This window comes from Emys orbicularis, chromosome 11, assembly GCF_028017835.1.
Source record: "Emys orbicularis isolate rEmyOrb1 chromosome 11, rEmyOrb1.hap1, whole genome shotgun sequence".
Lineage (NCBI taxonomy): Eukaryota > Metazoa > Chordata > Testudines > Emydidae > Emys > Emys orbicularis.
In genome coordinates, this window is record NC_088693.1 from 390,073 (window position 1) to 405,827 (window position 15,755).

Sequence of the window (15,755 nt, forward strand, 5' to 3'; positions counted from 1 at the left end):
GGGGGGGGAGGGGGGAAATGCCCAGGCCTGATGTCCAGGGGGATGGGCCCGGGCGGGGGAGGGGGGGGGGGCGGAGAGAAATGCCCAGGCCAGATGCCTACGGGTTGGGCAGAGGGTGGATGACACTTGTACAAGAGGCACATTAAATATCACAAAGCAGGGCCTCACTTTTCATGTCGTCCAGGTCAGCAGACGCCAGCATCTGGGCCTCGGCCTCATCGGTGGGGACGCGCTGGTACACTGCACTCTCCAGAGTGGTCATGCTGCCGATGCACATCCGCTCCTTCAGATCATAACTCACCCTCTGCCCGCTCACTATCTGGCTCCAGGGCTTGCGCCTGTCCCATCCCCGAGACGGACATTCTCTGGGCCCCGGGAGGCTGAGGAAACAAACGGGGAACCTAGCAGTAGCAGCAAAGCAGAGCTGGCAGCACTGGAGTGGGATGGAAAGGGGAGAGGCTGTTCCCAGTCTGAGCTCCTGTTTGTAGGTCTTTTCTCACGAGATCATCCTCTGGGCTGAAGGGTCCCCCTGGCCCTGACCTCAGACCCAATTATCTGAAAAGCTTCTGAGGAGCAGGCATGTCACAGGGACTCCCAAACTACAGCTGGGGGCTCACCCTTAGCCCTTCAAGAAGCGAGGCCCAGTGAATGCTGCTCCTGCTCCCTTCCCCTACAGGGTAAGCCCCCCTTCCTTACAAGGGATGGAACTTCCTCATGGGACCACAGCCTCACAGTTCTTGCTCTGTGTCCACAAGCCCTGGCCTGGCCTGCCCCGCTGCTTCCCAGCCTGTGGGTCAGGAACCAGGCACAAAGGAAAGTCAGGCTGGAAGGGCAAGCTCCTCCCTCCCTGGCATGGTGCCCTCCAGGTGATACCCCTGCTGGTAAGGGAGCCTAGTCAGGGGGCAACCATCTGTACCTGGGAACCAGGAAGGCTGTATCCAGACCCTGCCCCAGTTGGGTCCTGTAGCCCACCTGGCTGAGAGAGTGAGCGATTCGGGGACCAGGGTGGGCACATGCTGGCATCCTTCCCTCCTTCTCAGGCAAACCCACATGGTGAGAGAGAAGGGGAAGTGGAAGGAAGGGGAGCTTGGATGCAAGGATGTCCCCAGGCTCTGCCTCTTGTGTCAGAGTCAAAGGAGAATTCATAGATTCCAAGGCCAGAAGGACCCCTTGGGATCATGTAGTCTGACCTCCGGAATAACCCAGCCAGCGACCTGCTCCACAATAATTCCTAGAGCAGAGCTTTTTAAAAAATTCCAGTCTTGAATTAAAATGGTCAGTGATGGAGAATACACCATGACACTTGGTAAGTTGTTCCAATGATTAAATACTCTTACCATTAAAAATGTACCCCTGATTTCCCGTCTGAATTTGTCTAGCTTCAACATTCAGCCATTGGATCGTGTTAGGCCTTCCTCTGCCAAACTGAAGACCCCATTATCAAATATCTGTTCCCCATATGGGTATTTATAGACTGTGATCAAGTCACACATTAATATTCTCTTTGATAAGTGAAAGAGATTGAGCTCTTGGAGTCTACGACTATCAGGGCTTGTCTTCACGCACAGCGCTGCACCTGTGCAGCCATGTCGCTGTAGTGCTTTAGTGAAGACGTTACTATGCTGACGGGAGAGCTTCTCCTATCGGGGGAGTTAGCTACACCTCTCACGCAGGTGGGTTATGTCAGTGGGAGAAGCTGGGGATTAGGTCATTGTAACTGCGTCGCTCAGGATGTGGATTTTAAAGCATTAGAAAACAAGCCTAGGCCAGGTCTACACTACACCTGCCCTGGGCATGTTTTCTAATGCTTTAATCATTCTTGTGGCTCTTCTCTGAACTCTCTCCAATTTATCAACATCCTTCGTGAACTGTGAACACCAGACCTGGGTGCAGGGTTCCAGCAGCGGTCGCATCAGTGCCGAATACAGAGGTAAAATAACCTCTCGACTCCTAGTCGAAATTCCTGGGTTTGTGCATTTCAGGATCCCATTAGCTGTTTTGGCCACAGCATCACACTGGGAGCTCATGTTGAGCTGATTCTCCACCATGACCCTTGTCATAACTATAAAGGGAAGGGTAACAGCTCTCCTGTGTACAGTACTAAAATCCCTCCTGGTCAGAGACTCCAAAATCCTTTTACCTGTAAAGGGTTAAGAAGCTCGGGTAACCTGGCTGACACCTGACCCAAAGGACCAATAAGGGGACAAGATACTTTCAAATCTTGGGGGGGGAAAGGCTTTTGTGTGTGCTCTTTGTTTTAAGGGGTTGTTCGCTCTTGGGACTGAGAGGGACCAGACATCAATCCAGGTTCTCCCCATCTTTCTAAACAAGTCTCTCTTATTTCAAACTTGTAAGTAAAAAGCCAGGCAAGGCGTCTTAGTTTTACTTTATTTTCTCAACTTGTAATTGTACCTTTTACTAGAGTGTTTATCTTTGTTTGCTGTACTTTGAACCTAAGACAGAGGGGGGTCCTTTGAGCTCTTTAAGTTTGATTACCCTGTAAAGTTATTTTCCATACTGATTTTACAGAGATGATTTTTACCTTTTTTCTTTAATTAAAAGCCTTCTTTTTAAGAACCTGATTGATTTCTCCTTGTTTTAAGATCCAAGGGGGTTTGGATCTGTTTTCACCAGGAGTTGGTGAAAGGAAGGAGGGGGGAAGGGTCAATTTCTCCTTGTTTTAAGATCCAAGGGGGTTTGGATCTGTATTCACCAGGAGTTGGTGAAAGGAAGGAGGGGGGAAGGGTCAATTTCTCCTTGTTTTAAGATCCAAGGAGTTTGGATCTGTATTCACCAGGAAATTTGTGAAAAGTTTCTAAAAGCTTCCCAGGGTAGGGAATGGTGGCAGCGGACCAGAACTAAGCTGGTAGTTAAGCTTAGAAGTCCTCATGCAGGCCCCTACATTTGTACCCTAAAGTTCAAAGTGGGGATACAGCCTTGACAACCCCCAAATCTTTCTCAGAGTCATTGCTTCCCAGGAGAGAGTCTCCCATCCTGCATGTATGGCCTTCATTCTTTGTAAATTCATGCGTCTAGGAACATTTAGCCATATTAAAATGCATATTGTTTGCTTGCGCCCAGCTTACCAAGGCCTCCAGATTGCTCTGCATCAATGATTTGTCCTCTTTATTCTTTACCTCTCCCACAATTTTTGTATTATCTGCAAAAGTTATCAGTGATGATATGTTCTGATCGACCAGCCAGCCCCAGGTCAAGTCCATCCTACCTGCCAAGAGAGGCCGGGCCCGTCTCCTGCAACAGATCAGCATGGTGTGGCATCGGTGACATGACGCCACACTCCTTCTCCACATGGAACCGTGCAGAAGCCAAGGCACCGCAGGATTCATCATCACTCCCAATGGTGAACTGCAGAGAGGAAACAACTTTGAGCACAAGAACCAGACCCTGCCCTGCATGAGCAAGCCAGACCGTCCCCACAGGGAAAGGACGGTCCTAGATCTTCCCCTCACTGCTCCCCTCAGATGTGGGCCATCCTAGACCTAACCCTCTGCCACTCAGGGAATGGACCATCCCATACCCTCCCCACTAAGCACTGCTACCCACAGTAGAGAGCCAGCCAGACCTATGCCACCCAGGGTATGGACCATCCTAGCCCCTCCTCCCCAGAGTGTGAACTATCGCAGCTCCTCTCGCCACCTAGAGCATAGCCCATCCCAGACCCTACCCCTCATTGACCCCCGGCACCCAGTGGTGGAGCCTGCCAGACTCTCCCGGCCCCTCCCACCCCAACCTTGCCTTTGGTTTGCTAGGGGGCTCAGGCTTAGGAACGTCCTTCTTCTCATGAGCCTCTGTCTCTGACTCTGGTGAGACCTCTTTCTCCAGGGCCTCTTCTGCCTCTGACTCTCCTTCCTCCTCCTCGTCCCCCTCTTCCTCCTCTTTGTCCCCCTCCTCCTCCTCCACTTCCTGGATGGTGGGAGTGATGTCCGAGGGGGGCACCGAGGTTTTTTTCTTTTTTCTCTTTCTCCTCTTCCTCCGGTTGGCATGGGAGAGCCTCTTCTGGAACTTGAGGGCAGGAGGCAGGTGGCTGGAAAGGGGATGGTGGATGTGGTGGGAGGTTTGGCGATGGACTGAGAAAGACAGAGAGAGTCAGGGGCAGGAGGCAGCAGGGACAAACACCGCCAGGCACCTCAGAAACCACTTCAGGAAACTTCACGGAGGGGGGAATCAAGGGCAGGGGGACAGCCCACAGGGCCAGAGCAAGCCTCCTTAGCTATGTGGCAAGGATATGAGCCAGGCCTGCTCGGTAACCCTCACTAGCCCATCATTACACTCCATGACGGAGCCGTCTCTGCTCGGTGCGCTGCACAGCAGGGGAGGGCACTCCTGAAGGGCATCCAGTGGGCTACTGAGAGCTTCAAAGCCAACAGGCTGCCCGTGCTCCTTAGCCTGGTAGAAGTAGGGTGGACGTTTTACAAACCGCCCTCCTCTGTCCACAAAAATGCTAGAGGCCACATCTTTTAGGGCCGTCTAATTCCAGGTGCACCACGAGAGCACAACCATATAGGCGGCCCAGTACCTGACTGCAGGTGCAAATCCGGTCCTTAGTCACCTGTGTGACAGGACTTGGGCCTGCAGATACCAATGGAAGGCTACTTTTTAAAAATCTGGATCAAAAACAAGAAGAGACAAGCCTTTAGTTTAAACCAATCCACAGAAAGGAATTTGCTGGGTATGAAGCCACAGGAGTCACAGGGACTGTGCAACAAGAAGAAATTAGCGGCATTACTGTGCATTGCCTCAAATACACTAATTGTCACCACACTGGTGTACTAGGAAGCATAAACTTATCATTCCACGTGAAAGGAAAGAAAGCTGCTTTTGCAGGGTTTTACTGGCGACAGAGAGCCTCCCCAAGACAACCTGCTGGAGACACACTGACTCTGTGGGACTTGGAGCAGAGACATTGAGACAGCCAGAGAGGCAGCTGGAAGTCACCAAAACACTGGTGGCTCCGCACGGTGTGCAGCTTTGGATCTACACAGCAGCTCTTTCTGCCACATTTTGTGTAATCCACTTTTATTTCAGGCTTTCCCCTCTTTCCTATAATAAGCCAATAAAACCTGCTTGGATTGAAAAGTGGCCTACAAAGGACTGTTTAAAATGGGAACTTGCACCCCCTCCTCTGCACACAAGCCGGCCAGGTTCACTGTTGTTCCAGTTTTGCTTTGGTTTGGTTTTTCAAGCATTTTGTGGTGGTGTTTTAGGTGGGGGGATTTTGTTTGTTTTTTGGGCTTGGTTTTTCCCCCTAGAAATATCAGGATTGTTGAGTCTGCCCTGCCCTAGTTCTACTGGAGAAGCTTTTTGGCCAGGCAGAAGGGTGCCTCAGGGACGTGTATTATGAGCTCTCAGACGTCAATTGAAGGAGCAGAGCTCTTACTCTTTAACAAAAGTTTCTTTCACCCAAAACGTTCATTGGCCATTTGAGTTAAATATTCATGCCCAAAACCAAACTGGGACCAAAGCACTTTACACAGGCATGTGTCTGACGAAGTGGGTATTCACCCACGAAAGCTTATGCTCCAATACATCTGTTAGTCTTAAAGGTGCCCCGGGACTCTCTGTTGCTTTTTACACAGGCTGGCAGACCGAAAATCCCCCTTGTGCTGCTGCTCCAGCTTCCACTCCCTTGGCTCTTCTCTGCTCACGATAGAGTCTCCAGAGTGTGCAAGACCTAAATTGCTTAAGACCTATAAGTGGGGAAAAAAAACTTGACAGAACTAAATCCACCACTGCTATCGGGGCTCTTTCACCAGCATAAAGGCACAAACAAAGGTGCAGGCCCAGTCTCTTCCCTTTGCAGCTCCCCTCTGAGACAACTGGAATGGGTCATCATGTGGCAAGTTAAGCTGAGACAAAGAACCTGAACACTGACCTGATGGAAGGCTTGAGCTGCCTGCCAAGGGCAAGAGATTCTGCAATCTCTATCCCAAAACAGTGCTGAGAAAGGGCTGGCATATGCCTGCTTGGCCACCAGAAGTGAGGAACTCTACACTTGACCTCTGTGCACTGGGCCTTCTGAGTCAGCATTGAGCATTCGTAACAAGAAAGCACATCTCAGAGCTAAAACCACCACATCTCTCTTCTAAATACAGGATTTGCACATTCTCCCATGATTCACCTGCACCTTGGTACCTCCTCCCAACTTGTCCCTCTGCCCCCTTGTGTGCACTCAGCATATCCTCTCCTTCCCTGCTCCACAGCATCTCCTGTCCACCTGGAAAGCTCTGCCTCAGTGGTGGCTCAGATACTCAACCACTCCTTTTAAATCTGTCTTCAACAAGATAAATATAGAAAAGGAGTTTGAACAATCCGTCTGGAAGGAAGAGCCTGTACAATGGCTCAGGGAACGTTTGTAAAATCTGAACATATACAATTCCGTGGGCTCAGATGATGTCATTCTAGGATCTTAAGAGAATTAGCTCATGAATTTACTGACCCACTGATAATTGGTTCTGAAGAGTCCTGGATAATGTGGAGAGGCATCAAAAGACTCGAGGAAAACAAATGTGGTCATGACTTCCAAAAAAGGAAAGAGGAATGAGCGTCTCAATCACCGCTCAATAAGGCTCCCTTTTCTCTCCAGAAAAATATTGGACACTAAAAATCTAGAGTCAGTTTTTCAGAGAAACCTCTGTCCTGGCGGCACAAGCAAACACCTCCATGCACACACTTCCAGCACTAACACCTGTGTATGCAGGTGATACTTCTGAGTGGAAGTTCGATCACTAATCTATACAGGTGTTAGAATCTGTCATCTTAAGGCACAATTGTTAGTGCTCAGCAACTCCATGTGCAGGTGATTGTGTGCACTGATGTTTTGAAAATATGGAAGCTAGGGGGAATTGGAAGCATGAGCAATAAGCAGCTGTTGGGCGTGGTTTATAACAAACAGAGACATCAGTGCTTCTTTGACAGAAATTCCAAAGGAGTGGCCAACCAGAAAGCAGCATGTGTGATATATGTGAAATTTAATAACACATTTGACATTGTGTCTCACAAAATCTAAACTGGAAAATAAACTGAAATTGATGTGCAGTGAAACACCAGAGCTTGGAAAATTTGCCAGACACTTGCTAGCCAGAAGACTAAATCTACTGGCTTCCCTCTCTGTCCCTCACCCCTGGCTGCTGAGGGCAGTCCCTGCTGCTCTGGCCCTTCTGTGAACAGCTCCCGTGCCTACCTCTCCTGCTGTTCCCCAAGCAGCTGCAGAATGAAACCAACATGATTCTGAGAGACAAGGTGGATGAGGTAATATCTTTTATTGGACCAACTTCTGGTGTTGTCTCTCACTAATTGCAGTTGGTCCAGTAGAAGACACTACCTCACCCACCTTGTCGCTCTCATACCCTGGGACTGACGTGGCTACAACACCATTGCATAGAACATGATTCTGGTGAGTTTCATGGCTGCTATTGAGAAACCTATAGGCATGCCTGAACCTGTGGCACCAGGAGCTTTGGAGCTGTCTATCTGCAGATTCAGGAAGGCATCTTGTCTTCAGGCCACATTTGGAAGTTTCTTCACAGACATAAGGTCAAGAGATGTTTTTAAACAGAAAATTTAAGTTCTGTGGAAATTGCTGTGATGGTTGCCAGTTGCCAGGGTGAGGAGGCGAGTGGATTCCCAGCCTCTGAGGAATGCTATCCTGTGGACTGAAAGTGGCTAAACCTTTACACAAGAGGTGACAATAAAAAGCAGCTGACAGAGAATGAGGGCTACAGGCATGGGGCTGAGACTGGGTATATGCAACCACTTCCTTAACGGTCTGCAAGAAGCGGGTAAACAGCACATTACTAAGAGCTGCAGACCAGACTGAGCCCCAAGGGTATAGAGGGGTTTGGTCTGATGGACAGTTGTGGGCACATAGGCGGGTAGAGTGTTCAAACCTACATACATTCAAAATCTCTCTCACTGTAGTTGCGTCTCTGCTCTTCCAGATCCCTTGATGCTGACTTGCTTATCAGGTCCCCAAACCTCTTGATTGACAATGTCTTATCCAAATCCTCATCGTCCTCGGCGGGGGGAAAGGCCTCCTCAGCATGATCGCTGTCCTGCACAGAAACAGCTGGATAGCAATCAAACCCTGTATAGCCCTCCAGATCTCAGGGCCCCACAAATGGCACGCCACTTCGCATGAGCTCAGGAGCTACCACGAGCTACTCGCACCACAGTGATGCAGGCTATGAAAGTACCTGGGGGCAGAACCCCAATCTGAACTGAGAGCCAGAAAAAAAACCACAGCAGGGCCCCCAAGCCTGGACCCCCCACATCCCAGTGGCCTCTCCTCATCATCACAGCCACTAGTACCTTGTCGGTGCTGCTCCAGTCTCTCCCCAGGGAAGGTGCTTACAACACCTACTAGTGAGGGGTCCATCCCATTGCCTAGTTGCTCTCACAGATAAGGAACATAACCTGTGTTGAGCTGGACCTTCCCCTTGCTCAGCTCAGGCAGCTGCAGAGTCTGTGCTAGTTTTCACCCTACATTCCTGCTGCTCCCTTTAGGTCTGTAGAGAGGGTGGTCCTGTGTCCTGGAGCTTCCTCTTTCAATAGGGATGAGGGCTGATGTCTCAAACCCACTCTCAAGGGCCCAGTGAGTGAGGAACTCAGAGGTGAGGCTTCCTCCCCACAGTTGCTCCTATGACACTGGCTGCCCCACACTCTCCCCTCTCTGATGAGGCCTGTGCCCCTAGTCTCTGGGGTGTCTGAACCCTGCTGGTTTCCTTAGGGGTCTCTCACCTGCTGCCCCTTTCTCTCAGGATGCCCCCGCCAGTGCTCTGCTCTTCCCTTGTACAGAGGCCACCACACTAGCTTGAACACTAAGCTCCGGCACTTCTGCCCCTTCCACTTCCTAAGCAGAAGCAGCTGGTAAAATTTTCTATCAGCATAGCCCGAAATGCCAGTGCTGAGCTGTTGTGGACTCCTCTGTTTCCATGGTAACAGGAGGCCCAACTGTGACAGATCTGTCTGTGCTGAACTGGAATAGGCAGCAAAATGGCCTCAGCCAACCTCCCCCACACACTCCCAAGCCTGCTCTCAGCCCCAGCAGCCCAGCTGGGAGCGCTGCTGCAAGCTGCCAGGAGCTGCTACCCTGCTGTGGCCTGCCCAGGGATTTGGGAACCCCAGCTGGACTGCGCCCCATAGAAACCAGACCCAGCAGGCCCTCTACTCTGTCCTGGAAGGAGCACTTGGTGTGACTGCGCTCTGGTGGGTGCTGCAGCCAGCTGTGTGCAGTTCTCCTTGCCCACAAGGACCACGAGGCAGAGGGGAGGATGGGGACAAAGGGAGAAGTGGGGAGAAAAGCCGTGGTACTGCTGAGAAGTGCAAGACTCTGCCCGTCCATCTGTCTGTCACTGTCATTCACCTCAGTACCCAGGCGTCAGCCAGCCCTACAGGGCAGGGAGTGTGAATCTTTCAAAAGGCTTCAGCTATACAGCTGCCATCAAAGCCAAGCCCAAGCGGTGCACTGTCTTCTCCACTTTGACTCCCTGCTCTCACCGAGGCCTGAGGCCAGAGCAGATGGAACACTTGGGAGACCAACGAGGACGTCCCCAGATGCTGTGAATGCCCTGGCCAGAGCACAGGCAGATCTCTGCACACAGTCCTGCAAGAACAGGGCTCCTTAGGAAGGGCCAGAGTCATTGCTGTTGGATTTCCACCTCACCTGCTGCAGGTTGATGAAGACACCTCCTATGGGAGGGGACTCTCCAGCTGCCATGTTGGTTCAGGACCTAAGGACCGTCATGCCAAGTCTGGGCAAATCTCAACCTTTCTCTTTCACATGCAGGCATCCAGCAAACCTGGAGAGTGGCATAACCTGGGGGAGAGAGCAGGACAAGACAATCTGTCACCTGCTGCACTAACCTGCTTGTGGCCCTTCATCTCTCCACCAGCTGCCAAATGCAAAGGGCTCAGTACCTCCCGTTCAGCCAGGACATCCTCCCCTCACTGGACAGCCCCTGAACCTAGCAGTGCAAGCCTTTGATTTTGTGCTGAGCAAATGGAGAGCTCCATCAGGATGGCACAGATTGCTCTGCCTGGTGCCAGCCCTGGACCACTAGCCAGTGTGGAAGGGAGGACATAGCCCTGACATCTCTCTGCCCCTTTCCAAATGACTTATACCAGGGAGGGAGCAAGGGCTTAGCTGTCCCTGCTCACTGGGACTATTCCTGTGCTCTGTCCTTACAAGAGGAGAAAAGGCTTCTTGTGCCCCCACTCTCACACGTACTTGTGCAAAGGCAGATAAGTTGATCCCCAATGGGAAGGATAAACCAAGAAAGCCATTATGCGGAGAGGGTGGGATGGGAGTAGGCAGGGTAAGGGTACCATGTTAATTAGGTGAGTTAACTCCAGAGAAGACTGTGAGGAACTTCAGAGGGACCTAAACAAGCTAGGGCAATGGGTGACACGAGGACAAGTGGTTCAATGTTGATAAATGCAAAGCAATGAACATTAGAAGAAAAATCTTAAACTTTTCATACACTTTCCAGGGTTCTAAATGAACTGTATCAACTCAGGAAAGCGATCTGGGCAGCTCTGTAGACAGCTCAATGGAGACCCCTGCTCAATGGACAACTGGAATTATAAACAAGATGTGAAGAGCATAAGGGATGGGAAGGAGAACAACATAGAAAATATTATGTAAATCAATGGTGTGGCCTAATGTACAATCGTGTGTGCAGTACCAGCCAACCCATCTCACACAGGATACTGTAGATGTAGAGGGGGGTCAGAGATGGGCAATGAGTATGATAAAGGGCCTGAAAAAACTCTCCTATGAAGAGAGATTGAAAAGATTTGGATTGTTACTTTAGAAAGGAGATGAAGACGAGAGGACATGAGAAAAGTAGCTAAAATACTGAATGGGATAAAGAAAGGGAGATCGGGAACTCCTGTTCTCCCTGTTTCACAGCATAACTTTGAAAAGTGGGAGGGCCATGTCTCCCTTGGCCTAACCCTCCTCCCCCCACCTCTCAGTTCCGGGAGCCCAAATGTTGTTTGAACCTAGAGTCCCAATAAAAATTAATCCACCTCTGGTTATGGGGTGTTTTGATCAGTGTAGCAGTGGAAAAATATCTGCAGGTTTTGCATCTGTTCTGGCAGGATCTGGTACTGCTTTGAGTAGGTGTGTCCTGGTCTGTGGGGAGATTGCTTCTGATGATGAGCTTGGTATGGTTGGGGGGTTGTCTGAAGGCCAGTAGCAGGGCTTTGGAAAAGATTTCTTTCAGGATGTGGTCCCCATTGAATATCGTTGTCATGGGCGATGGGTAGAATAGGCCAGGGGACGCTAAGCCTCCCCTGGTGTGGCCACCACCGGACTCCTGGGCTGTGGTGGCCCCTGCCCGTGCTCCACCCCTTCCCTGAGGTCCCCACTGGCCACCACTGCCTGGTGAGTCGTTCCCTCTTCTCCTTCACTCCAGTGCCCCCCACAGAGGTTCCCATGGCTCGAGGCATCCCTCCTCACCCGCCCACCGTGTCCTTCCATTCCCCGCTGCTCCATAAGACCCCTCTACCTGCCACGTCCCTCCTTACTTCCCTCTCCCTGGAAGCCAGCAGGGGCTCAGCTCCAGCGGGCGGCCCAGGGCTCAGGCCGGCGGGTGGCCCGGAGTGGCTTGGGGCTTGGGCCGGCAGGCTGCCTGGAATAGCTTGGGGCATGGGCTGCCCAGCAGCCCAGGCCAGCTCGTGGCGACCTGGTGCAGCCCTGGAGGTTGGGGCAGTTTGGCCGGGGCTTCTCCAGCTGTGATGGTGGGGGCCTTCAGGGCTCCGGCGGGTGGGGTGGGGCAGAAGGGGGGGGGTCAGTGGGTCCAGCTTCCCCAAGGGGTTTTTACCTGCCACCCATGAAGGTTTAATGTTTAATGATACCCCATATAGGTATCATTGTGCCAGAGTGGGATGATAGGTGACAACTAGGGGTATGCAGTTGGGCTTGGTTTTTTCTGTATAGAAGCAGGTTCTCCTGGGGTATTTGGGTGACCCATTCCATGATGTGATCTACTTCTCTGGTGGAGTGTCTTTGTTTGGAAAATGTGTGTTAGGGTGTGTATCCCAGACTTTCTCACTACACAAATGGCCAGATTCCCCTGGACACAACGGGCTTCCTCCAGAAACTGCAATATTAACAACCTCTCTCATGGATGTCACCTCCCTATATGCCAACTCCCACTCCCTCACAAAGACAGCATCACTGCATGCCCCAAATATCTACAAAACAATTGACAACGCTCACATATCCACCACCTTGTCTCTCAGGGATGGTCTACACTAGAAAGTTAGGTCAACTCAGGTACATTGCACAAGACTCATTTTCTCAGATTTCTCATCTTCTATTAAATCATTTCCAGAGGTGTGACTGCTGCCTACAGGATACACCCATGGAAGCAAACAAGACCACTGCCTGGTGCCAAAAACATTAGACAGAAAATGTGACACAACTGCAGTGTGATATGTCTACAAAGAAGTACACTGCAATTTTGAGGCTGCACACACAGGCCATACTGACAAGAAGGTGACCAAAACCTTTCCATGTGGCTCTAGTGGGATCTCGTGTGAGATACTGCATTCAATTCTGGGCACAATACCAGAAAGACATTAACAACTGACCATAGCAGACTGGGATGTTCACATTCACTTGTAGATCTCTCTGCCACAAAACTTTCCTCATATGAAGCCTGAATTTCCCTTTCTTAATTTCAGACTGATCCTCTTGAATTACACTTTGTTGGGCCACCTGAAAAAAAAATTCCTTCACCGGTGTTTACACCCATGAGATCTTTCTAGACTGCTGGCATGTTCTCTCCACCCCCTGCCTTAGTCATCACTTACCCAAACTAGACTGGTTTAGTTCTTAATCTCTCTAAATCAATCCCTCCAGCCCTCAGACTTGTTGTTCTTCTCTAAACTCCTTTCAGGTTATAGGATAAGAGAAAATACCCTGCGAGAATGGTAGAAGAGACACAAGAATGATTAAAGGATCAGAAAACATATAGACTCCAGGAACTCAATCTAATTAGTTTAACAAAGAGAAGGTTAAGGGGTGACTTGATCACAGTCTGTAAGTACCTTCCTGGGGAACAAATATTTGATAATGAGCTCTTCAATCTAGCAGAGAAAGGTCTAACATGATCCAGTGGTTGGAAGTTGAAGCTAGACAAATTCAGATTGGAAATAAGGTGTACATTTTTAACAGAGTAATTAACCACTGGAACAATTTACCAAGGGTCGTGGTGGATACTCCACTCACTGACAATTTTAAAATCAAGATTGGATTTTTTCCCCCCAAGATCTACTCTAGGAATTATTTTGGGTGAATTCTATGGTCTGTGTTATTCAGGAGGTCAGACTAGGCCCTTATGGCCTTGGAATCTGTGAATCATACAAGAAAAAACAACAGTCAAAGAAATTTTAAACACTGAGACCGTCATCCTTTTAGTGTCTACAAAGTTGTCTCTAGGTCCATGATTCAGCATTCCCGATGTAATTAATTTATAATAGAAGCATGACAGCAGACCAGATTCAAAGCGGAGGCTAAGAATTAAAGTCTACAAGAGCATGCACTGATGTAGCTCACATTTTTCCTGTCCCCCTCGGCTTATGAATTACACTAGCTTGAACCTGTCCCACTTACCCAAGTGTAACATACAGCCTTCACGCTCACACACTTCTGCTCTAAATTTGGCCCAGAGTCTAGCTGAGTGGAAGGGAACCTGTCTACATTGTAATACACACTGAGGGGCTGGGAAAGAGGAAGACAGCAAGGAAAGCAACTAATAAGAGTGGGTGAGAGGATATAAATTAAAGGAGGCATGTTACTGTAGCTTAGGCAACTCCCACCACACAGTTCTCCATTTACTTCAGTGGGATTCCATGCTGGTGCTGGGATCCCTCCTCTTGGAGCCACCCGCAGGATGGAAGCCTTAAGATTCCTTCCCCATTGGAAGAATAGGTCCTAGGTAGGTTTAAGGTAGTTTCACTGTAAGGAGCCTAACCTGCACCACTTCTGAATTTGGTCCTCTACGTTTTTCTGGATCAGAAGTAACGCTGGGTCTGAAGTGGGTGATGTTCTTTGGAAGGAGGGCCCAGTGAGAAGGCCAAGTCTGACCACCCAAACTCCAGGGGGCAGGGACTTTGTAGCACGTACACTTACCTAGCTATGTAAGAATATTTGCCAGGCTCTGGAGCTGTCTCCTCAGGGAAGTGGTAGGAGCTCCATTGCTTGGTACACTGAAAACAAGACTGGAAAGAACCCTGTGGGGAACAATTCTGTTCCAGGCTCCCTGGAAAAGGAGTTTTGATGTGGGCTAAGAGGCATTTTCCATCTCTTAACATCTATCATCCCATGAAGAGCAGCAGCCCCAACTAAGTGGGTTGAGATAAAACCAGGAGGCAGTCAGAGGGATGGAGATAGAAACAGTATGAGAATCTAGGAAGTAGCTAGAAAAAGGAAAAAGGAGGAGTTTAAAGACAAGTGAGGAAAATGATTAGAGGCCTGGAAAGACTTTCCTGTGCAGAGAGATTGACTGGGACTGTTTAGTTCAGAGAGGAGATGAACAACAGGGGATATAACAGAAGCATAAAAATAAAAAAGAGGTGTTGAGATGCCATGGTGGTAGGCCCGGTATACGAACCTGACCAGAACTGAAAAGATAGATTCTGCACTCCTATTTCCCCTCTCTCATAACACAAGAACAAGGGGACACAGGATGAAACTGAGTGTGTTAACAAATGTAACACTAAGGAATGGGAAAAACTTTTTATGCACCTAATTAACCTATGGAACTCATCGCCACTGATATCAGAGAAACCAAGAGCACAACAGAATTCAGGAAGGGATTTGACATTTACATGGACGATGGTTACTTTAGACAGGGTAGCCTGTGGGGAGAATGTCCACAACTGTCCACTTTGGATGTTTACACCTTCCCCTGAAGCCTCCAATACTTGCTACTGTCAGAGACGGGATACTAGACTAGATGGAGCACTAGTCTGACCTAGACAGAGAAATCACGCAGAGATGATGAGGTATTAATACAAGAGACAATTACAAGGAAGGTCCCTACAATTGGGTTTCTGGGTAGCTATGGCAGGGACACATACAGCTCAGGAAGAAAGGAACAGAGATGGACCCTGACAATATATTGCGTGTGCCTCACATGCACACTGCATATGCCTGAGCCACAAGCTGATTAGACATGTACTGCAGGTACTCAGGACCCTACAGTGACGGGAGACTCAGACAAATATGCAGGCTGTGCATGAAAGCCTGCAGCACTGGGAGATGGGAACCCAGGGTAGGGTGCATGGACACTTCATGAAAACACAGAACACGCAGCATCAGGAAGCAATAGTGCAGATATCAGGTGCGCAGGCACCACATGTACTTAGGAGCCAGCCTGTGGCACCAGAAGGTGAGCCTCAGAGGCCAGCTGTGCTGGCACCATGTGTCCGGGAGCCCATGGCTCTGGGAGAGTGGAACACATTTTGCTGGTGCCATGTCTATGCAGGAGTCTACAGCAATGGGAGAAGAGGACCCTGTGCAGACTGCATAGGTGCCATGCTACATAGGAGCCTGCAGCACTGGGACGCAGGGACCCACCTATATGCCCTGTGCACCTGCTACTAGCCCTGTAATTTTGCTGTCTCACGTTCAGTGGCTCACAAACCTTTCCCTCTCCTTCATCGCCCCTCCATGCTGTCTGCGCCCTAGGGCTCCCTGGCTGGTACCGCAGGGAGATGCCCCT

The 15,755-nt window shown here is 49.9% G+C and overlaps 1 protein-coding gene across 1 annotated transcript in view; it reads right to left on the minus strand.

Moving 5' to 3' along the window:
* Positions 1-9,736, minus strand: part of SLC4A3 (solute carrier family 4 member 3) — a 60,700-nt gene extending 50,964 nt beyond the window's left edge. Inside the window, exons 1-5 of the mRNA XM_065413255.1 lie at positions 9,683-9,736; positions 7,916-8,072; positions 3,757-4,088; positions 3,227-3,366; positions 169-380 (exon numbers count right to left, since the gene is read on the minus strand). Coding sequence (XP_065269327.1) covers positions 169-380; positions 3,227-3,366; positions 3,757-4,088; positions 7,916-8,072; positions 9,683-9,736 — 895 coding nt within the window. The remainder of the gene's footprint in view (positions 1-168; positions 381-3,226; positions 3,367-3,756; positions 4,089-7,915; positions 8,073-9,682) is intronic.
* Positions 9,737-15,755: the final 6,019 nt, after the last annotated feature.